The sequence below is a fragment of the Zea mays genome, chromosome 1 (assembly GCF_902167145.1).
Source record: "Zea mays cultivar B73 chromosome 1, Zm-B73-REFERENCE-NAM-5.0, whole genome shotgun sequence".
NCBI classification, from domain to species: domain Eukaryota; kingdom Viridiplantae; phylum Streptophyta; class Magnoliopsida; order Poales; family Poaceae; genus Zea; species Zea mays.
In genome coordinates this window covers 13,905,631-13,928,410 of record NC_050096.1, presented here as the reverse complement: position 1 = coordinate 13,928,410, position 22,780 = coordinate 13,905,631, and the positions used below count along the sequence as shown (strand labels likewise).

At 47.4% G+C, this 22,780-nt stretch overlaps 1 protein-coding gene across 1 annotated transcript; it reads left to right on the top strand.

The window, feature by feature from the left end:
• The first annotated feature begins 2,939 nt into the window (after nucleotides 1-2,939).
• Nucleotides 2,940-20,898, top strand: LOC100274180 (Ubiquitin carboxyl-terminal hydrolase-related protein). The gene is made up of 13 exons (NM_001360559.1): nucleotides 2,940-5,484; nucleotides 5,578-5,706; nucleotides 5,820-6,008; nucleotides 6,112-6,179; nucleotides 13,852-14,411; nucleotides 15,287-15,385; nucleotides 17,785-17,900; nucleotides 17,980-18,189; nucleotides 18,307-18,579; nucleotides 18,702-18,849; nucleotides 19,179-19,312; nucleotides 20,017-20,097; nucleotides 20,184-20,898. The coding sequence occupies exons 1-13, from the start codon at nucleotides 3,025-3,027 to the stop codon at nucleotides 20,268-20,270; spliced, it is 4,554 nt and encodes a 1,517-aa protein (NP_001347488.1). The 5' UTR covers nucleotides 2,940-3,024; the 3' UTR covers nucleotides 20,271-20,898.
• Nucleotides 20,899-22,780: the final 1,882 nt, after the last annotated feature.

Sequence of the window (22,780 nt, the reverse complement as noted above, 5' to 3'; positions counted from 1 at the left end):
CGAACACAAGTCCCATAGAATAAAACAAACACCAAGGTGAACTCTAGATTCTAGGGTAAACAAATATGCTTAGGGGTTTGTGGTTCTCTAAGTACTGCTTATCTCAGTGGATTACATAACTTAATCTCATTTATCTTAATGAACTAATTACCAAATTAAAATTATTCCAGAGATGGGATCATATATTACATGAGATGACTTCCACAAAGTTAATCACTTAATTGTCATTAGTGTTTTCCCTTTTTAATAAATAAACCATTAGTTTACATGCACTTATAGCCTAGACATAAAACTAATACATGCAGACAATGAAAGATTATAATTCAAACGGGTAGAGAATAATTTTATGAACATTCTACAATTTGAACTACCCAATTTGGAGTTCATATGCAAACGATATGAAATAAACAAGTTTTGGAATTCAAAATACAACATTAGGCCTATTTCTGTGATAGAAATAAAGGTTAGGGGCTTTTCTACAAAAAAACTCAGTGCATGCGCGCGAAAACCAGGGACGGCAGGTTGATTTCTAAAAAGTGGAGGGTCTATTTAACAAAAAGACCACGCGAAGGGGTACATGGTATTCTCAGCCGTTTGATCACAGATCTACGGCTGAGATCAAATCTGAGCTTGAGCGAGCGCGCGGATGCGCGGACGAGCGCTGACAGGCGGGCCAGGGTTGTCAGCGGCTTGGGGATGAGGCGGCCTAACTGGTCGGGCCCAACTACAGGGCGCGGGTAAGCGACCAGATCTGAATCGGATGGGTAGGATTATGTCTGCTCTAATTAACTCTGGGCCGCTTGATTTCAGATGGACGCTTGAGATCCCGCGGCAAGCCTTGGCAGGGTCTCATTGGCTGCCAGCGGCGGCACCGCCCGATCCTGCGGCAGAGTTTTGCTAGAGGCGAGGGCGCGACCACGCCGGGGTCCCAGGGTGCTGGAAAGGGCTCAAGTGGGTTCGGGGTGACACAGCGGACTCGGTCGTGGGCACGACACCGGCGTAGAGGCATCGGAGGGTACCAGTCTGCGGTGGAGTGGCCTTAACAGCGGTGCTAGCCTACTCCGGCGAGCTATTGTGTGAGCAACAAGGCAGGAAATGGGAAATTAGGGGCCTAGGGAGGTGAGTTACCTCGAGAGACGGCTCTGGAGCGCTTGAGCGACGACGAAAACACAACGGGGGCCCTGGTCGACGGCGGCGACGACACGACTGCATGACGAGGATTCAAGTGAGCGTGAGCAGGGGAGAATAGAGGGGGTAGGGGCAAACCAAAGGGTGTCTTGGGTTGCTAGCGAGGAGGCGGAGCTCACCGGGACAACGGACACGGCCGAGGCTCGACGGTGGACGCAGAACGATCCTGAGGTCGCGGCGGATGACGATGGTGCTCCACGGGCGCGCAACGTGCGAGAGCTCTATAGAGGGGCGCTACTGGGCGAGGGGAGTGAGTGAGTGGGGTGCAGGCTCAAAAAGGAGGTCGGGCGTGTGGGGAGGTGGCCAGGAAACACGCGACGTGGATGCATCCACGGCGTGGTGTGCGGACGAGAGGTTAGGGAAGCGGAGGTGGCTGACGAGTGGGGTCCGCGGGCCAGCAAGGGAGTACTCACGAATGGACGGTCAGCGCTGACAGGGCAGACCCATCAGACAGAGGGAGAGCGCGCGCGAGAGAGAGCGAGATGCGGCGCCGACAGGATGGCCCCACCGAGCAGAGGGAGAGAGGGAGCGAGGGTGCGCGAGCGAAGGCTGGCGCTGACAAGTGTTAGATGTTCTAGATGATTTTTAAAAACATTGCATGTTTTGGAAGGGTTTCTAAAGCTGACTCTGATCATGTTCTTCTAAGCATAAGTATCTAGTTGCCAATGGCTCTAAAGATTTATTAGTTTGTCACCGTAGACTTGGTCACGTTGGTTTTGATCATCTAACTCGTGTTAGTGGTTTAGATCTTATATGTGGTTTGCCTAGGCTTAAGGGTGATAGTGATTTAGTATGCTCTTCATGTGCACATGGTAAGATGCCTGCAGGGATAAATGAAAAACACTCTAGGGCATCTTTTACATATTGACATAGTTGACCTTCACGTGTCCAAACTTCTTGAGATATATGGCACGTTGAAGATTACTCTAGATTTACTCGGGTTTTCTTTACGGCATCTAAAGATGAGGCTTTAGCCTTTAGGTCATTCCAAAAGTCTTGTTCTTACATTATCTATTGATCTCACATGATCTCTTAGAGCTATTAGAAGTGATAACATGATTGGGTTTAAAAATTCTTATTTTGATCACTTGTGTGCTGGAAAAGCTATTGCACATCAATTCTCATCAACTAGAGTATCTCAACAAAATGATATTGTTTAAAGAAAAAAACATAACAATAGTTGAAATGGTTAGGACAACAATGCGCTATGGATTTTTTACTCTTAGGGCTAGTTTGAGAACCCCATTTTTTCAAGAGAAATTAGTTCATTAATCCCTTAGAAAATGAGGTTCCTAAACTAGCCCTTAGAAAATGTTGTATTGAAGCTTTGTGCCATTTAGCTTTATAATATTTTTTTGAGATAAAAATACCAATACTATTTTTATAAATCTAGCCAACCTCGAACTCATTTGACTCATACGAAATGAGCGATGAACACTTGTTTTGCGAGAGAGTGTGTAGACTTTTCTTGACGGAGTACTCCACAGTGTCGCATGTGAGAACCTGTTGTGGCATCACAGGTGACGCTCGACGACGGTGAGGTGACAGTGAACCAGAAACCAAAGCCCAAAAGAAAAACAAAACGTGGCCCATGGAGCCTGGCTGAAGTCCTGAACGGATGGCCGGTGTACGTGTACCGTATCTCGTATCGATCCGACCTCGCGGTCCGCATCGGATCGTCTAGCGCACGCTCGCTCTCGCTCTCGCTCTCGCTCGTGTTAGGTGTAGAGACCCAGACCTGGACCCACCGCGGCGGCACTCCAGTCCGGCTGGCTGCGCGTCTTGTTTTATGGGGTATCCGCGCGGCGCTCCGGTTCGCCCCCAAATCTCATTCCCATGGGCCGGAAGAAGCGAACCTCCGCACCAAACCCTACTCCGCCACCGCTGGACGCCTCCCGCCGGTCGCCGGCGGCGGCGGAGAAGCCAGCCGGCATCGGCAGGGAAGATGCCGCCGTGCGCGCCGAGGTCGACAAAGCGCTTGCGTGCCTGCAGCGGGGCAGCCACGCGCGTGCGCAGCGCCTCACGAGGGACGCCATCGCCCGCCACGGGGAGGCCTCACCGCTGCTCCTGCGGGCGCACGGCACCGTCCACGCTCGCGCCGCCTCCGTCCTCGACGACCACGCCAGCCGCGCGCGCCACCAGCGTACAGCGCTCCAGGCGGCCCAGCGCGCCGTCCAGCTCGCGCCGGACTCCATCGAGCTGGCCCACTTCCACGCCATGCTGCTCTTCGACGCTGCCACCGACTCCCGCGCCTACGATGAGGTCGTCGCTGAGTGCGAGCGCGGCCTCAGCATCGAGGCCCCCTCCGACCCCGCGCCCCACTCCCTCAGGTTGCCCGGCCCCGACGTCGACCAGGTCCAGTCCGAGCTCCGCAACTTGATCCAGAAGGCCAACCTCGCCTCCATCTCCTCTTGGGTCAAAAACATGGGCGGCGCGGGGGACGACAAGCTTCGCCTCATCCCTGTGCGCCGTCTAGCGGACGAGCCAATGGAGGCCCGGCTTGTCCCCACGGCGCCCTCCCCGCGCCGCCCAAACGAGATCAAGAAGGCGACCAAGACCACCGAGGAGCGCCGCCAGGAGATCGAGGTACGCCTGGCTGCCATGAGGCTGCTGCAGCAGCAGAAGGAGCAGAGCAATGATGTTGTGTCTGCTACCCCTGCCTCTTCCCGGTCACATGGAGATGATGCCCCCTCATCGTCTGAGTCATCGGTGGGCGGACATCGAGCTGACCGGAGAAAAGGTGGGTCTAGGAAAGCAACAGGCTCATCCGCGTCTGAGCGCACTGACCAGGTGCGTGCCTACTGGGGCTCGATACCAGTGGAGCAAAGGCTTGCATTCTTAAACACTAGCATTTCTGAGCTCAAGTCACACTATGCTTCTGCAATGCACAAGGAGAAAGATGCTGCCAGTGCAGCATCTGATGTGCTCAATGAGGTGATACAATTTGCCAACAAGCATGACAAGTGGGAGTTCATGGTATGTGGTAGGTGTCGGGAGCAGTTTACACATGTGGAGGCACACCGGTGGCATGTCATGGTTGAGCATGTTGGGCTACTCTCATCCGAGCTGCAGGAAATGGTTCCGCAGGAGATTGATGCTGACTGGGCAGAAATGCTCAGTGGTTGCAACTGGAGGCCATTGGATGCTACTGCCGCACTGAAACTTTTTGAGGAAGATCAACACAACAACCTTGGACCAGATAGGGAGGATGAATCGAATTCGTTAGATAGTTGGAGTAACAAAGCCATGGACATGTCAGAATCCTCAGCCTGGTCACACAACGAGGAGTCTAGCGGTTTTGGAGTGGTGGTGAGGGAAGGTGACACCAAGTGGCCATTCTCAGATGATGACGAAAGGGCCAAGATTTTAGAAAGAATCCATTCATCGTTCAAAATCCTTGTGAAGAACCATAATCTTTCAGTGCACAATCTAAACAGGGTGATTCGATTTGCTGTAGAGGAACTCAGGGGGTTGCCATCTGGGTCACTACTGCTTAATCACTCTTTGGACGAGTCGCCACTTTGCATTCGCTTCTTGGAGGCATCATCACTGCAGAAAGTAGATAATTTCTTGCAGGACTTAATGCAGGCTTCTGGACTTAATAGGAACTTACAGAAGGCTGAAGGATTAGGTGACGGGGATAGTTTCATCCAAAACCACGATGTACTAGAGAAGGTTACCCTTAATTCTGATTCATCAGAACTGATCATTGATGGGCACACCTTCGGCGGAAAGTTTGATTCCGAGAGTGTTGATACTGATGCATTGCTTTCATGGCTGTACGCCGGATCTTCAATTGGTGAGCAGCTATTGGCCTGGAATCGTATGATCGACGAAAGGTCAAATCAGTGCGTCGACCTTATTCGAGCACTTGGGAGGGAGTTCAACAACCTGCAAAACTCATGTGAACGGAAACTTGAACAGCTGAGAAATGAGGATGCCTTTACTTCTGTGGAGGGCCTCTTTTGTGAAGAGCAAACACGAAGGGAGCAGGTGGGACGGTATGGATTCCAAACTTTCGAGGAGCTCCTCAGGAAGCGGCAGGAGTTTTTGGAACACAACACTGAGGAGCAGTCCGACAGTAACAGATCTGAGATAGATGCAATCTCAGCTATTTTGAAGGAACTTCACACATCACACTTTGGTTATGATGAGGCCCTTACTGGCATGGCCCCACGCTTTTCTGACTTCGATGGGGGCGAAGAAGATGAATGGAGGCTGCATGATTTTATACATCCAAATGATTCAATGGTACACATGGTTGTATCAAAGATGAAGGAACATGTTACTATGGAGGTTAGTTTTTCTGGATTCTGTTCACTGCAGGAGTTACATAAAACCTTCAAAATGCATTTATAATATATGTTCCATAACTTTTTTTGCTTGCAGATTAGCAAGATAGATGCTAAGATTATGCGAACTTTATCTGTGATGCGGCAACTAGAGCACAAGCTTGGACCTGTTTCTGCTCTTGATTATCGAATGATTCTTTTACCCCTTATGAGGTCGTTCTTGCAGGTATGTATACATCATCACAAGTTTTGTTCCAGCACACTGTTTTGCTTTTTTTTATATGTCAGCACCTTATGTTTTTGTTCATTGCTTAACTGTCGTTATGGTATGCAATGTAGAGCCATTTGGAAGAGCTGGTGGATAAGGATGCGAGAGAGAGATCTGATGCTGCAAGGGAAGCCTTCTTGGCTGAACTTGCTTTGGATGCTAAGAAGAATGCAAGCAAAGGGGGTGATATGAAACAATCCCATGAAAAATCAAAGGATAAGAAGAAGTTTAAGGATTCTCGTAGGGCAAAGGAGTTCAAGGTGGATCTGATTTTGTGCTAGACCTAGACCATACACTTTACTCTTTTTCATGTTCACATGAAGGATTTTTTTTGTTCTTACAATTCTTCTGAATTTTCCCTAGGATTCAAGCTGGAGCGACCAGTCTCTCATTCACCAAGACAGTGCTGACGAGGAAACAACAGAGACATTGTAAGTGACTCTTGCAGTTCTTATATTCTCAAGAGCTCTTTGTGAAGCACATTTGTTCAAGTTTCTTAATTGGGTACGGTGCTTTGGAATCCTTAGTTTCCTTTTCTTTTGGGGTATCTGTAGTAACTCTGTACTACAAATAACTGGCATTCTAATCAGCTTATTGTTGTTTTTGTGAAGTCACATTGCGTCAACAGAATTTACTCAAAGGAAGATGCTTGGTTCTGCTTAGTTTGATTAAGTTTTTTCTTATCCTACGCAAAACATGTTATATGTCAAGATATCATCTTGCAGCAGCAGGAAGCAGCCAATTTATGTAGTATGCTTCATTTATGTTATTCTATACTCGCCGAACCATGTTAACCTTACCCAATAATTTTAGTTTGTTTGAGTTGGTCATGTGAATTGTGTCTAGCGCAGTGGTGAGAAGCCTTTCCATTGCACCAAAAGGTGCTGGGTTCGATGCAACCTCTTTGCACGATGTAGGGATTGTTGGAATAAGTCATGTGGTCTGTGGGTAGAGGACAACAGGATTCCTTACTGCAGTTTTGACTGCTTTAAGGACAGCAGGAATCCTTACTGCAGTTTTGACTGCTTTAAGGACAACAGGTTTAGTATGAAGGACAACAACATCTCCTTTAGTATCTAGAGGACAGCAGAAGCTTTTGACTATCCTCCTTTAGCATCTAGAGGATAGCAAGGACAACAACATCTGTAGTGCTGCAGACTAGTGTGTAGTGCAGCGTGTTCACTGTGTAGTGTGTAGTGCAGCCCCTAGGGCTATAAATATGTGTCCCCAACCCTTAGATGGGTATGTCATTGTGTAGTGTTTGAGAAAATAAACAGAAAATTGCTCCAACTCATAGTGTCATTCTTTTGATGAGAGTAAGAGCCCCGTTGCTTACAATTGGTATCAGAGAGAGGTTGTCTTGCAGCCTAAACATCTCTTGCTCATCTCCTTCCCGCGCCTCTCCATATACTCAGTCGGCAGCAAGAGCTCGAACTGCTCCTTCCTCTCCTGCTCGGACGAGCAGCCTTTCATCTGAGAGCGCCTCTTCCACACGCAGCGACCCCTCGCTAGCACACCATGTCTCTACGCTCGATCACTTCGAGTGCGCGACACCAACAGGAGGCCGAGGTCGCCGCGACACAAGAACGCGAGCGAGCAGCAGCGGCGGCTGCAGCGACAACGGCGAGGGCAGCACCACTAGCGGCTGCGGAACTGGCAGCAGCGAGAGCGGAAGTAGAAGCAGCGGAGGCGGCAGATGCTGCCCGTGCGGCGGCAACTCTGTTTCCGGCGACGACAGCACCAACGACGAGCTCAGGCTGGCAAGGGAGGCAGCGCAAGAGCAGGTGGCTCAATGGGCAGCCGCGCACCCCCATGGGGGCGTGCGCGGCGGCAACCTAGATAGGCGCAGACGCGCTGACGGCGCTCCGAGCGAGAACGCACGCGGCGACAACCCAGATGGGTGCGGACGCCGACGGTGCTCCCTGTGGCGGCGGCCGGGTCGACGGAGATCGCGGCCTCTACAGGCGGCGCGACTCTCCTTCCCCGGATCGGTACCATGGTCATCGTGGGGTCTAGGTCGTTGTTAGGGACATCGGTCTCGGTGGTGGGTGACCTACCCTCACCAAGATCACTACGTCGAGTGGGTCGCGGTGATGAGGGTACGACTGCAGGTTCGCCACATGTGGGAAGCAGTTCGGTACGGAGACGTCGACTACTACGAGGATCGACGGGCGCTAGATGCCCTCATTGGTGCAGTCCCGCCCGAGGTGCAGTTTTCGCTTTCCCAGAAGCGGACTGCCAAGGAAGCCTGAGACGCCATCGCAGCGACCCGCATCGACAGCGACCGTGCCCGCAAGACCACACCGCAGGCACTTCACAAGGAGTGGGAGAACCTGGCCTTCAAGCCAGGTGAGGATGTTAATGACTTTGCTCTTCGCCTCAACACTCTGTTGCAGAAGATGGTGCAGTTCGACGACGACACCTACGATGAGGAGAGAGCCGTCGAGAAGCTCTTCCGTTGCATCCCCGAGAAGTATAAGCAGATCGCTCGCTCAATTGAGTCTCTGCTAGACCTGTCCACGATGACGATCGAAGAAGCGATTGGTTGTCTCAAGGTCGTCGACGGCGACAAACCACATGCCCTCTCTGGGCCTATCACCGTCGGCGGGAAGCTACATCTCACTCGAGAGCAGTGGGAGGCCTGCCAAGATGACAAGGGGGAGTCCTCCTCGACACAGGGCCGCAAACGCGGCAAGGCGCGCGGAGGCGCCCAGGCTGGGGCACGAGGACAAGCTGAGGGTGGTGCACGTGGAGGCGTCGTCGGCATCAAGAAGCCGACACGAGCCGACGGCTGTCACAACTGTGGCAAGCTTGGCCACTGGGCTAGGGAATGTCGGCAGCCACGACGCGGCCAGGCCAACGTTGCACAGGCGGAGGCGGAGGAGGAAGCTCTGCTCCTAGCACACGCAAGCATCGAGCTACCTCCAGCGGCACCGGCCGCAACGTCACTCCTCCACCTTGATGAGTCGAAAGCACGCGCTTTCCTCGGCGACGACTCCAGCAACGACATGATCGAAGGATGGTGTCTTGACACCGGCGCCACTCATCACATGACCGGCCGACGAGAGTTCTTCACCGAGCTCGACTCTAGCATTCGAGGCTCCGTCAAGTTTGGGGACGCCTCCGACGTAGAGATCAAGGGCGCCGACTCAGTCGTATTCACCGCCACGTCTGGTGAGCACATGCTGTTCACCGGAGTCTACTACATCCCTGCGTTGAGGAACTCTATCATCAGTTTGGGACAGCTGGATGATAACGGTTCTCGCGTGGAGGTCGAGCAAGGAGTCATGAGGATCTGGGACCCCTCTCGTCGCCTTCTTGCCAAGGTGCGCAGGAGTCCCAATCGGCTTTACATCCTCAACGTGAAGGTGACACAACCTTGCTGCTCGTCGGGACGACGGGGCATGGCAGTGGCACGAGGCCCGTCGTGCCTTGACCATGTGGAGCAATTTTGCGATGTCTGCGTGTTGACAAAGCAGAGACGGCTCCCCTTTCCCCAACAGTCGAGCTTCCGAGCCAAGGAGAGGCTCGAGCTCATGCATGGGGACTTGTGTGGCCCGGTGACACCAGCCACACCAGGAGGACGACACTACTTCTTGCTGCTCGTCAACGGCCTCTCCCGCTACATGTGGGTGATGGTTCTTGGCAGCAAGGGAGAGGCTGCGAACGCCATCAAGCGTGTGCAGGTCGCTGCGGAGGCGGAGTGCGGCCGCAAGCTGCGCGTGCTGCGCACCGACGGTGAATTCACGACGGCTGAGTTTGCGTTGTACTGCGCGGATGAGGGCGTTCAACGCCACTAGTCCGCGCCATACAACCCGCAGCAGAACGGCGTCGTCGAGCGGCGCAACCAGACGATTGTGGGGATTGCTCGAGCTCTCCTCAAGCAGAGGGGAATACCGACTGTCTTTTGGGGAGAGGCGGTGGTGATAGCGGTCTACATCCTCAACCGTTCGCCCACCAAGGCACTCAACGGGATGACACCATATGAGGCTTGGCATCGGTGCAAGCCGGCGGTCTCTCACCTACGGGTCTTCGGTTGCCTCGCGTTCACCAAGGAGCTTGGCCACATCGGCAAGCTCGACGACAGGAGCACCCCAGGGGTGTTCATTGGCTACACGGAGGGCTCGGAGGCCTACCGCATCCTTGACCCAGGAACACTGTGTGTGCGCACGACGCGCGAAGTAGTGTTCGACGAAGGGCGAGGATGGGCCTGGGACAAGGCGGTGGACGATGACACGACTCCGACGTATGACGACTTCACCATCGAGTACGTCCACTTTGAGGGAGCCGGGGGAGTAGGCGACCCTTCTCCGAGTAGGCCTACCCCAGCCCCCAAGTCTCCACCGGCTCCAGCGCCACGCTCTCCAGCTCTGGCTACAACGAGCTCTTCGCCACCACGCAATCCAGCCACGACTCTGGCTACAACGAGCTCTTCGTCACCACGTACTCCAGCACCGACGGTTCCCTCTTCGGGAAAGTCCTCTCCGACACCAGCTCGTGTCGAGCACGACCCAGTGGAGTTCGTGACCCCGCTCTCCCATGACGAGGAGCGCGTCGACGCGTGCTACAACGGCGAGCCGTTGCGGTATCGAAAGGTGGAGGGCCTTCTCATCGACCCGTCGGTGTCAGGCTCGGTGTCTCGCATTTTGGCGGGAGAATTGCATCTTGCATGCGACGATGGCGAGCCTCGGTCTTTTGCGGAGGCCGAGAAACACGCGGCTTGGCGTGCCGCGATGCAGTCGGAGATGGACGCGGTTGAGACGAACCGCACCTGGGAGCTCGCTGATCTCCCTCATGGTCATCTCGCGATCACCCTTAAGTGGGTGTTCAAACTGAAGAGGGATGAAGTCGGCGCCATCGTCAAGCATAAGGCTCGCTTGGTGACACGCTGTTTCTTACAGCAGGAGGGGATCGACTTCTACGATGCTTTTGCCCCCGTGGCACAGATGGAATCCATGCGACTCCTTGCTCTGTCAGCCCAGGAGGGCTGGCACGTTCATCACATGGACGTCAATTCGGTGTTTCTTAACATCGACTTAAAGGAGAAAGTCTACGTACACCAGCCGCCAGGTTTTGCGATCCCTAGCAAGGAGGGCAAGGTGTTGCGCCTGCGCAAGGCCCTCTACGACTTGCGACAGGCACCGAGGGCGTGGAATGCCAAGATGGATTCCACACTCAAGAGGATGGGATTCATGCCAAGCCCGCACGAGGCGGCCATCTATCGGCGGGGCAATGGAGAAAATGCCCTACTGGTGGGTGTCTACGTCGACGATTTGGTGATCACCGGCGCCAAGGATGCAGAGGTGGCGGCGTTTAAGGAAGAGATGAAGGCCACCTTTCAGATGAGTGACCTGGGGCATCTCTCCTACATGGGGATTGAGGTGCACCAGAGTGACTCTGTGATCACACTTCGCCAGACCGCCTACGCCAAGCACATTGTTGAGCAGGTGGGGCCCCCGATCACCAACGCGACGTCTTACCGGAGCCTAATCGGCGCGCTCCAGTACCTCACTTTCTCCAGGCATCGCCTACGTCGTACAACAGGTGTGCCTGCACATGCACACCCCACGGAGCCCCACCTCACCGCTCTCAAGCGGATCCTGCGCTACCTCCGCGGCTCCCTCGACTACGACCTCCTTCTCCGACCATCCCCGACGTCGGAGCTCGTGGTCTATACCGATGCTGACTGGGTCAGCTGTCCCGACACGCGCCGGTCCACTTTCGGCTATGCCGTGTTTCTGGGCGTCTACCTCGTCTCCTGGACTGCCAAGCAACAACCCTTCGTCTCTCGCTCTAGCGCAGAGGCCGAGTATCGCGCTGTGGCCAATGGCGTGGCTGAGGCCTCCTGGATGCGCCAGCTACCACACGAACTCCACAGCCCTCTTCAGCGCGCAACCCTCATCTACTGTGACAACGTCAGCGCGATGTACCTCTCCACTAACCCTGTGCAACATCAACGCACGAGATTGACCTGCACTTCGTCCACGAGCGTGTCGCTGCCGGTGGCGTTCGGGTTCTCAGCGTCCCCACCACTGTCAAGGGCATCGGCCCCTAGGGTAGCTGGCCCTCGGCTACGGAGATTGTAGGCTCGGTCCAAACCTTTTCTTCCTCCATGATGCGCGGCTGATGAAAGTACGATTCACAGCGGTTGATGAAGATGAGAGGGTCGGACTTGCCGTCATAACGGGGAAAATCCATTTTCTGGAACCGCGTCGGACGATCGGTATGGTGTTCGCCCGTGTTCGGGCGAGGCCCGTTGGAGGACGATGATGAGCGATCGGCCAGGGCTTGGATTGCTGCAGCATTCGCCTGGACAGCGGACTGTAGTGTCTGCATGTTGGCCATGAGTGTTTCCAAGGTGGACTTGAGGTCGTCCCCCATGGTACTGGTGGCAGGCGGCAATGTCACCGAGGCGGCGGATGGTGGAGAGTGGGCGGCGGCTGGTGGTGGCGAGGATGTGCAACGGAGGAGGATCGCCAGGATCGCGATACCAGGTTGTCAAGGGTGTTGGCCCCTAGGGTTGCTGGCCCTCGACTACGGAGATTGTAGTCTCGGTCTGTCTTCTTCGGCGAGGTTAATCACCTCTGCCGCAAGCTTCTTAGAAACTGGGAAGAGGGAATTAAACAAGTAACAAATTAGTTGATTATTCCTTGCTGCCATGCGGCTTATATATAGCCCTGTTGCTAACCAACTCTTCCTAAAAACTCTCATCTAATCTGGGACTTATCTAACTAACTTGCTAACAAACTCTTCCTAAAAACTCCCATCTAATCTTGGACTTATCTAACTAACTAACTCTCCTCAATTCTCTCATCTAAATCTTATTCTCTGGACTATCCAAATCGACTCCTAATCTGCCCCTGGCTGTTGGCGCCCCCTTGTGGTCTGTGCGCTCGGCCGCCCTGTGCACGTCGCGGGCGCGTCTAAGTCTGCTGTAGGTCCGGCCCCACATGACAACCACACTGCAGTTTGCCGACATCTTTACCAAGGGGTTACCGTCGAGTGTATTTTTAGACTTTCGCTCCAGTCTCACATCTGTACAGGATAGAGTTGCGATTGCGAGGGTGTTAGAGTACCCGTTTAGGGTTTGGGGTTTACCTCGTGTATTTATCTTCTCACCCCTGTGTAATGGGCTAGGCATCTAACTTAGCCTATTAATACATCACCCAACCCCTTGTTAGGGTTAGGGTTTCCCACACCTTCTCTGGACCCCACTCATGTGGGAGCCGCCAGCACTGGGTTTGTCCTGAGTTAGTCATGTGAATTGATAGGTTTGTTGGATAATATTGAAACATGGTGCTAGATATGTAAGTATTATTTTTAAAGCCATTAACTTCAGTTACTCATTTTGATCTTGGGGTTAGGAAATATGCCTACCAAGTACCAATACCCCATCCGAGGGATTTATTTGATTATTACGGTTTTAAATGCCAGCCTGGTAAGAGCTTTAATATAGGCTGTTCTGTTTGAGGTGATCAATGGCTAGTAATTGCCGTGGGAACAAGATACAGTACATAAATGAGTGAGCGACTGGATCTTGATGTAGTTGATCAAAGGGCTAGCAATGTTATGTGTACCCAAAGATAGATGCATCCAGAATAAAATCTCTCTTATACTCTCCTTTTATATTATCTTGTTTTGTTGCTTCCATCAACATTTCACATTCAATTCTCAGCCAGCTACAACACTTCCCTAGCCCCCTTCCGCCCACCCTGGTGTAGAACTGTAGACTATAAATGAATTATCCAACCTAAACCTATATGAGGTCACATGTTACGTGATTGTGACATAATTACGAATGCCTTGTTGCTGTGTGGCGTCACCCAAACTTGTGCATTTAATGTTTTCTATTAGGTGCTTGAGGGGTGAGGCCATTTTTGTGTCATTAATAGCCCTGTGCTCCTGAGATGTTTGTTTGTCTCCTGTATGTCATACATATGCTTGTACATGTTTTCTGAAATTCACTGCAAACTTGATCTGTCTGTGCCTAACTTGTGCCAGTATTGTTGAAAGAAGCTGCAATATAATGATCCATTCATTGACCTAATTTCTTGGAGGTAGTTATATGCTCTCTAATTTTGACCATCTATTTTCTTTATGCAGTCAAATTCTTGCTGATTGTGATGATCTGGATTGCAAATTCTCCACAAGTGATGATTACTTCAATGAACAAGAGGAAGAACTTAGGCATAAGGTACAACTTGAAGCAGAGGAACGAAAGCTGGAAGAGACTCTGGAATATCAACGGCGGATAGAGGAGGAAGCAAAGCAGAAACATCTTGCAGAACAATGTAGAAGTACTTATGCATCTTCTGTAATTGGTACAGCTCGTCTTTCAAGCACTGGGAATCAGGATAACCATGAAAGTGCAATCAATCACTCTTCCCGTACTTATCTCGAAGGCATAAAGTTTGGTGATTTTCGCTACACCGAGAACAATTTCAGCCAGAAACTTAATGGATTGGATTCATCTGATGCACATGCATTAACCAGCAGTGATATGAATGCTCCTAGATGGACCAGCACTTGTAAAATCGCTCCCTACGCAAACCACAGCTATCAAACTGGAAAACAAAATCGGCTACATGTGTTGCCTTCAGATGATCTGCAATTTGCTCATAGAGATCACGCTGCAGGAACAGAGAAGCCAAATTTTGAGAAAGGTAGCTCTTTTCGTGAGTCCATAAATCTAAGCATAAAGTAATTTGCAATATCAGTTTTTGAATACTGGATATAGTATTTGAAGACTTGAAGTTTAAACAAGACTGCTAATGTTTACACACTAAATTAGCACACAGTGGCATGTACAGTAACAGTAGTTGTTTCCTCTGAGTTGCATGCCATCAAATTGTACAAGCACCCCAATGTTCCTGGTATGAAAACGTACAAGTATTGCCATGGCCTTCCTATATTTATAGGCCATAAGTAGCTATTTGTCTATTTGGTTAAATAGGAGTATCTTTTTGGTGTCCTATGATACAAACTTGTTTATGAATAATAGGATTCACTTAGCAGGGCTGGCAGAGGGCAGACTCAGTGTTGGAGACTCCCACATGAGTGGGGTCTGGGAAGGGATAAACCGAGACAAGCCTTTCCTCCGCAAATGCGGAGAGGCTGCTTTGAAGTTTGAACCCATGACCTGGTGACTCAGTGAGCTCTCACCATTGCACCAGGATTCACTTAGCAGATTGGTAACAAATTAATTTACTACATTAGGAATGCCTCAATACAACTAAAGATTTATAAAGCATTGAAATACATCTAAACATCGGTTAGTTATTATTGTATTTTTAATTCAGTTGTATAATATTCTTGTTCTTTCTTTAAGCATTTGTGTTACTTGACCAAACCAACCAGTATTGTACCTTGTTTACTATGGCCATTTTTACATACTCATTGCAACTATTCTTTACTTTCTGGTTCCTTGACCTGATATCATCTCTTGTAAATTACTAAAAAAATGCAATTGGTTCTGTATATATACTTTTTAATTTGTTTATGATCTGGACTTCTGTGGAATTGTTCCTTTCACATTCAGTTGGCAGTGGTGCAATACCATCAGCGGATTTGTGCATCAAGGATGATTTTGATAAAAGGTTTCAAGAAGATCTTGATGAAGCAGTGCGCCAAAGCCTTGGTACCCTTTTTATTATGACTTCTTCCATTCTCTATAAATATGCTCGTATCATAGGCTCTTGAACATCCATGGATATTTATATTCAACACCTCTGTATTATCATAAATATATCTGTCGGTGTTAAGGCTTGTACAGTCTCCAAATATTCTGATTTGCATGAAATGTGATTTTCTTATGTTACATGCATGCTAGTTTGAAGAGTTATTTATTTTTATGCTGGTTGTTTCCACATCTATATCCTGTTGCCATAGTTATTAAGGTTGTAAAGCAACCGACCCCCTTTTTACCTTTTAAGCGGTAAAACGTTAGGTGAGGCGACACCTTATTATATTATATAGTAATATAAAATATTAGACCGAATATTATTCATATAACAGTATAACACTAATTCAAATTTAATAAGTAAGCTAGCACAACTATAAGGCCTAGTAGGCCCATTTCAATCTAGTAGAAGAGAGAAATAGGAAAAAAGAAAGAAAAAAGCCCACAACAAGGCCCAACTAACCCAGCCCAATAGTTTTAGGTTAAAACCTACAGTCTCCAACCGTAGTTCTCCCTCTCCCATGCAACCGCCAACCACAACTCTCTCTCCCCCGCAGCTCTTCTCTCCCTCTTGTGGCTCTTCTTCCTCCTCTGACTGGCTGGGGCCGCACACTCCCGTCGTTGTACCCTGCGAGCACCGCTGCCGCGTCCTGCTTGTGCCGCCACAGTGCCCTAACATCAGGTCAAGGCGTCCACGGAGTGACGCCTTAACTGGTTTCAAGACGCCACAACGACACCTTAGTAACGCCTTAGGCTAATGAGTAAGGCAACCTGGATGCTTTACAGATGATCCTCGCCTTACCGCTTAAGCGGCGCCTTAAGAAGTATGCTTGTTGCCATGCTGAAGAATACTTCGATAATTAATCTAGAATTAAAGATTATTTATGTTGGAATATAATATAAGTGAATTGCCTATTTCTTCCTATCAGTTTAAGCTTTTGGGTTGAACTGCATGCAACTTAATATGGTATCAAAGCCAGAGGTCTCGAGTTCTAATCCTGGTTAGCGCAATTAAATAAAATAACTGTTGCTCGCTCCTATATTCCACGTCTGAGAGTCAAGAGAGCCTCGACGTGAGGAGGGAGTTTTGGAATATAATATAAGTGAATTGCACATCTCTTCCTATCATCTTAAGTTTTTGGGTTGTACTGGTTGGTGCATGCAACTTAATAATTTATGTTATTACCTTGGGTCTCTGACATGATGCAAGTTTGATTAGTTCTTGGAAGAGTATGCATTGTATTGTTACTGTTGAAATGTATAAGTTGATTGACTACCTTCTCCCATCAGCTTAAGCTTTTGGGTTGAACTAATTAGAGCAACTCCAATAGTTCTCTATAAAAAGCTCTCTAAACTTATGCTTAGCAAGTTGCTAAATAGCTATTGGGATTAAAAAATAGTTTGGTCTCCAACAATTTTTCGTATTTAAACAATTGTTCAATTTTCAATCTAGTTTTGGTAGGCTTGCTCTCGTCGGACCTGGCGGCAGGTAGGGTCGAGGGTAGTGGACATCGAGGGCAAAGGAGAAAGTTGATCGACGCGACATGTTGGGAAGCGATAGTCCGGCAACGTGATCTGCGGGTTAGCGGTGGTCCAACGGTGGACAAGGTTGTGTCACGCATGTCGGACCTGGCTGCCTCACTGCATGGGAAATAAAAAAAGAGCATGTCGGATCTGACTACCTCATTGTGCGGAAATGGGAAAAATGAACACGTAGGTGTGAAGTAATCGACGACAACTGTGTTTAGGGAGTTGCTATCGAGTTGTCAAATCTGGAGAGTAAACGAGGTTGGATAGCAAGTAATTAAATTTAGCAAGTTCATTTGAAGAACTATTGGAGAAGTGTTTTTCTGTTTACTTCTTAAATCTAATATTTAGAGAGTTGTTTAGAGAACTACTAGAGTTGCTCTTAGTGCGTCCACTTTAATTTGGTATCAAAGCCAGAGGTCTCGAGTTTGAATCCTGGCAGAGACTTTATTTGTGACTCCATCCATTTATTTTCACGTTTATGTCTTTCTCTCTGGCTGCGTTTGTGCCTTTCTCTTTGGCTGCACGTGAGTGAGGGTGTTGAAGTGTGGATTGATTGACTACCTTCTCCCATCAGCTTAAGCTTTTGGTTGATCTGGTTAGCATCCACTCTAACAGTTACCACTTCATCACCCTTATATACAAAGGGATTTCAAAACTATTGTATATGATGAGAGATCATTAAGTATATATGATGATGTGATGTTATGATGATTGTCCGTTTACTGTCTTCTTTCTCTGTATTTACATTGACTAGAGGTTTCTGGCAATGATATTAATTTTGTTTTAAGGAATTTCGATGATTTCTCACTTAAGTCCTATCATTTAAGGATACGATGCTTATCCTGCTGGTACAATAAGCACTTCAAATGAAACAGAAGTGTATGGCACTGGCCTTAAAAATGCCGCTGGTGAATACAATTGTTTCTTGAATGTGATTATTCAGGTAAGCTTAGATTCATAATGTGCTATTCTCTATGATTAGGCAATCGGTCTCTGTTTACCTACCGTTCTTCTATTTGCAGTCATTATGGCATATAAGGCGGTTTCGGGACGAGTTCCTTAAAACATCATCACTGCACAAGCATGTTGAAGATCCTTGTGCTGTCTGCGCTTTATATGGTATCTTCATTGACCTGAGCAAAGCAGCCAAGGGACACGGAGAAGCTGTTGCGCCTACTTCATTGAGGATCGCTTTGAGCAAATCCTACCCGAACAGCAAATTCTTTCAGGAGGTAAATCAATGTCCTCTCTTGATAATTTAAGGCTTTATGTATGTTCTTTCAACATTTTAGCATCCAGATTCTTATATATATGTTCCTTGGCTATAATCATTTTTATGATCATGGCAGGGCCAGATGAATGATGCATCTGAGGTACTGGGTGTAATCTTTGAGTGTTTGCATAAGTCATACACTTCGCGTACTGTCTGCCATGGTAAACCTCATGAGAAGAATTCTATTGGATCATGGGATTGTGCAAATATTTCTTGCATAGCACATAGTCTTTTTGGGATGGACGTATATGAACGGATGAACTGTCACAATTGCAAGATGGAGTCTCGGCGGCTCAAATATACTTCATTTTTCCACAATATTAATGCTAGTTCACTCCGAACCGCGAAGGTTAGTTTTCTTTGTTTGGTTGAATCTCATTATATGTTCCCTATTTTTATTTGTGTTATATGCGGTTTATTTTATAGTGCAATCATGATAGTTTCTGGTTTCGCTAACTATTCCTTCTTCAGATGATGTGTCCAGATTCTTCATTTGATGAACTTTTGAAGGTTGTCATAATGAATGATCAACTAGCTTGTGATCAAGACGTTGGCGGCTGTGGAAAACCGAATCACATACACCACATCCTTTCTACTCCCCCACATGTCTTTACAGTTGGTAAGCCTTTTTTGGCTCTTGGATATTTCAGGCTGCAATTATTTTGCATGTACTTTCATGTCCAGTCTTGCTGTTGTTTGATGAATATTTGACCTCACAGTATTCTCTTAGAATGCTTTATATGTTTTATTATTCCTATAATCGTGTAGGATAGGTTGCTGTATTCTCTTAGTCGACCATCTTCAATTGAGCAATTGTGATCTACTTTGCTTTTTGGCACGTTACAGCCTTGTGAGGGGGTGATCCTGCACTAACACTTCCATGTTCTATGTTTGGTGAGATCATTTGTTGGCATTCTCCTCTACTTACCTATTGAACTTTCGTTTTAGTTTTGGGATGGCAGAACAACAAAGAGAATGTGGATGACATATCTGCAACTTTGGCTGGTATTTCAACTGAGATAGACATTAGCATATTCTACCGTGGCCTAGATCAAGGAAGCAAACACACCCTGGTGTCAGTGGTATGGCCAAGGAGACCCTTTGTTTTATTTTATCTCATTCTTGAATGTGTGGATGGTTTTGTTGATTGTAGTTTTCTTAAATCTCAAAATTATCTTCTTCTGGTATGTGTATTTATACTACTTATGCAGCAGCAAAACCATATGCAGCTGGCCTGTGCTTTTTGCAGGCCCGGCTAGACTTTTGAACAGGTTTAGGGAACTACCAAAATAACTCCAGTTTGAGAATAAAATGATGTCTCCAGCTTGGGATACTATTTGTTTCTTTTTCCAGGGAGCTCATTGTGTTGTCACTTGTTAGTATTATGTCATCAGCTGATTTGGGAGCTTGCTTTCAGTAATTTCGTAAACTGGGAGCTGATAGGATACGAAGCAGGTTGAATATATTTAAGGCGGATAGCAAATTGAGTTCAGCTGCATATAACGTTAATGTGACTGTATTGTTATTGCTGATTGTGGTAAAAAAGGTGTAACATTATTGTCAATCTTTCCATTTGTTGTCAATTTTTTTTCCCATTTAGCTTCATTACTATACCTACCAAATGACATATTTTCTCCATATAATGGATTTACAGTAAAGGTGTGTTGCATTTTGAAGTAAACATCATGTCTTTACATAGTCTTTTATCTAAAGCTGGTGCTTGGCATCTGTCTGTCGATGCAAGGAGCATTAGATATATAACATTATTGCTTTTTTACTCCTGCAGGTTTGTTACTATGGCCAGCATTATCATTGTTTTGCCTTCAAGGATGGACGATGGGTCATGTATGATGACCAGACAGTCAAGGTAACCCAATAACCATACTACTTTGAGCATCCTTTTTACTGTTCGTACTAATGTGGCCCAATTTTGGTTCCATGTTATTTGTGCAGGTTGTAGGTAGTTGGGGTGATGTGCTCGTGATGTGTGAAAAGGGTCACTTGCAACCCCAAGTGCTTTTCTTTGAGTCTGCAAATTAATCATTCTTCAGAGTCGTAAAGTGTTGTGCAGTGGTTAACATGCCCTCAAATATAGGGTTTTTACCTGTGGCCGTGAAGATTAGAAATAGAGTAGCAAATTCGTTTTGAGCGGGGGTATAGAGTAGCAAATTCAACAGCTGCGTTGGTCTCTGAGCTTTGGTCGAGCCCCTCGTAATAAGTAGTCACCTGAGGATTAAAGGAGAGCTGTTTACCCCTCTGTTTTTTTAACCTTTGGTATACTTGCTGAACTTCGGATCCTTCATCTGCCAATGAGATTTCACTGCCGATCAAGTTGGTGGGGACGCATTCGACATGAACTGCCATCCAACAATTCTAGCCGGATCTGCCTAAAGCTCTTCATTATGCACCAGTTATGTATAGAATTTTGTGCTTACAATGAGGTGACAGGTATAGGAGTGTGACTGTTTTGAGGCCAGAAGGTTTAGAGAATGGAAGGAAATGGAATTGTTGGTGCGGTGTGTATCTGTGGAGTACTGTTTGAAAAGAGGAACGATATCTGGAATACGGTAGACTTTGAGAAATCTGTAGTACACGAGTCTATGTAAACAGGGACTCGATGAGATTATGTGAGATGAGTATAGCGATGAATACCAGACTCCTTATCACTACTGTTTTTATAGTTAAATTCTTATTTTTTTTATTTAGCTAAAGATTGCGCGCCTAAGATATAAAAGAAACCGTTGAAGTGACAAAAGACTCAGAGTGGTAAGTCGTTTTATGCCGATTTTTTTTTCAATTCTCTTATCTCTACTTATATTAAAACAGTAGTTTTATGATTCATTATGTGTCTTTAAGTGACGTGGGCCGTTGACGTTAACTTTTAGATGGATCGTGAGAGAATATAAGCCTGACTAGGGACGACAATCGAGCAGGTAGTACACGGATACATAGTTCGTGAATCCATACCCGCGAGATAAAACTTAACCCATATCTGTACCTATAAGCGTTCGTGGGTATGGATCTGTATCCATATTCGTACCCGTCGGGTATCCGCTATCCAGTGAATACCTGTTACTCGCCCGTCCACTACAATTTTAGCATTAAACATCAAACAATAATTTTATTATATTTCAAAATAGTTATCATTCTAATAACATTAAATGATAATTTCAGTATCAAACAACATGTCATGGATAAAAATTGAAAAATAAGAGTTTATGATAATATATAAATTCGGATGACCCACATGTTAGATATTTATTGGGTAACAGGTATGGATACTGGATATCCATACCCGCGAAAAAAATATCCGTGGATACCTTATTATATCCATAACCGTACCCGCGGATATCAAATTCCACTATACCCATATCCAATGGATAATTATCCGCGGTTATTTACCCATACTCGTACCTATTGCCATCCCTAAGCCCGACACGATGTTAAGCGTATGCAACACTTTCGCTTTTGAATAGTCCTGTTGGAGACTTGTTCTCAAATGCTTCAAGAACAAGGCAACATAGAAAATGTTAATCGGTTAAGTCCTTCGTCCTACGAAGCATTATTTCCCTTGGGATATAATGATTTTCGGACGAAGGTCACAAAGGGCGAACCTTTATAAATGCGTTACATATTGACGAAGAATAAATTACAAGAAACATAAAAAATTATGTAGATCATCATATATCATCATTATATATGAATAAAAATAACATTGAATTACAGATATACCTCCAATTTGAAGGAAATGAAAGTACAAGCGTGACGCAAAAGTGAACACCAAATCAGCGTGAACAGTACGGGGGTACTGTTCACCTATTTATAGGCACGGGGTACAACCCATACAAAATTACATACATGCCCTTTACATTTGGTGGTAATTCTGTAGTAATCTATCGAGGTCTAAATGGCCTTTTCATCTTCAAGTCGGTTCCCTTTTCTGCGAACATGCCGAAGCTTTCCTGCTTCACAGCTTCGGCGCTGTGTCAACCTTCGTATCTTTTGAGCTTCTCCCTCTCTGATACGAGTCCGAAGATACCTGCTCACACATTATACTCTAGAAACACTGTTAAATCATGTTTTTGAGGACCTTCGGAAGCCGAAGGCCCCCAACAGTAGCCCCTCGCAATATTAATTTGTTAAAATAATAAATTTAGATTGCGACATGGACGAAGGCTTTAAGCCGAAGGTCCGAAAAAACACCTTCCCTTTGCTAGAATAGCAACATTCACTGACAGGCGGGGTCTTTCCATTTTTACCGCACCGAGCGTATAAATAAGAGCATACCGCGAGCTCATTTGGTACGCTCTCTTGTCACTTGCTCTCGCTCGCTCGATTTTTAGCTTTTGCGCGCTAAGATTCCCTGAGTCTTTAATTTTAAAGCTTCGGCTTTGAAAACAGTTTTTTAGTATTTCCGAAGATGTCTGGAAACAAGAGAGCTGTTGCTGAGACGAAGCTGTCTCTTGATGAAGAGAAAAAGAAAACTGCTGGTGAGACGAAGCTGACTCTTGATGAGGAGAAAAACTTGGGGTTTCTTATAGCGATGTCGA

What these genes read in the sequence shown, in the direction of transcription:
- LOC100274180 (NM_001360559.1), top strand. Translation starts at nt 3,025, where the DNA reads ATGGGCCGGAAGAAGCGAACCTCCGCACCAAACCCTACTCCGCCACCG. An exon ending in GTAGGGCAAAGGAGTTCAAG is followed by an intron (nt 6,009 to 6,111) that starts GTGGATCTGATT and finishes AATTTTCCCTAG; the next exon opens with GATTCAAGCTGGAGCGACCA. An exon ending in AACACACCCTGGTGTCAGTG is followed by an intron (nt 19,313 to 20,016) that starts GTATGGCCAAGG and finishes TTACTCCTGCAG; the next exon opens with GTTTGTTACTATGGCCAGCA.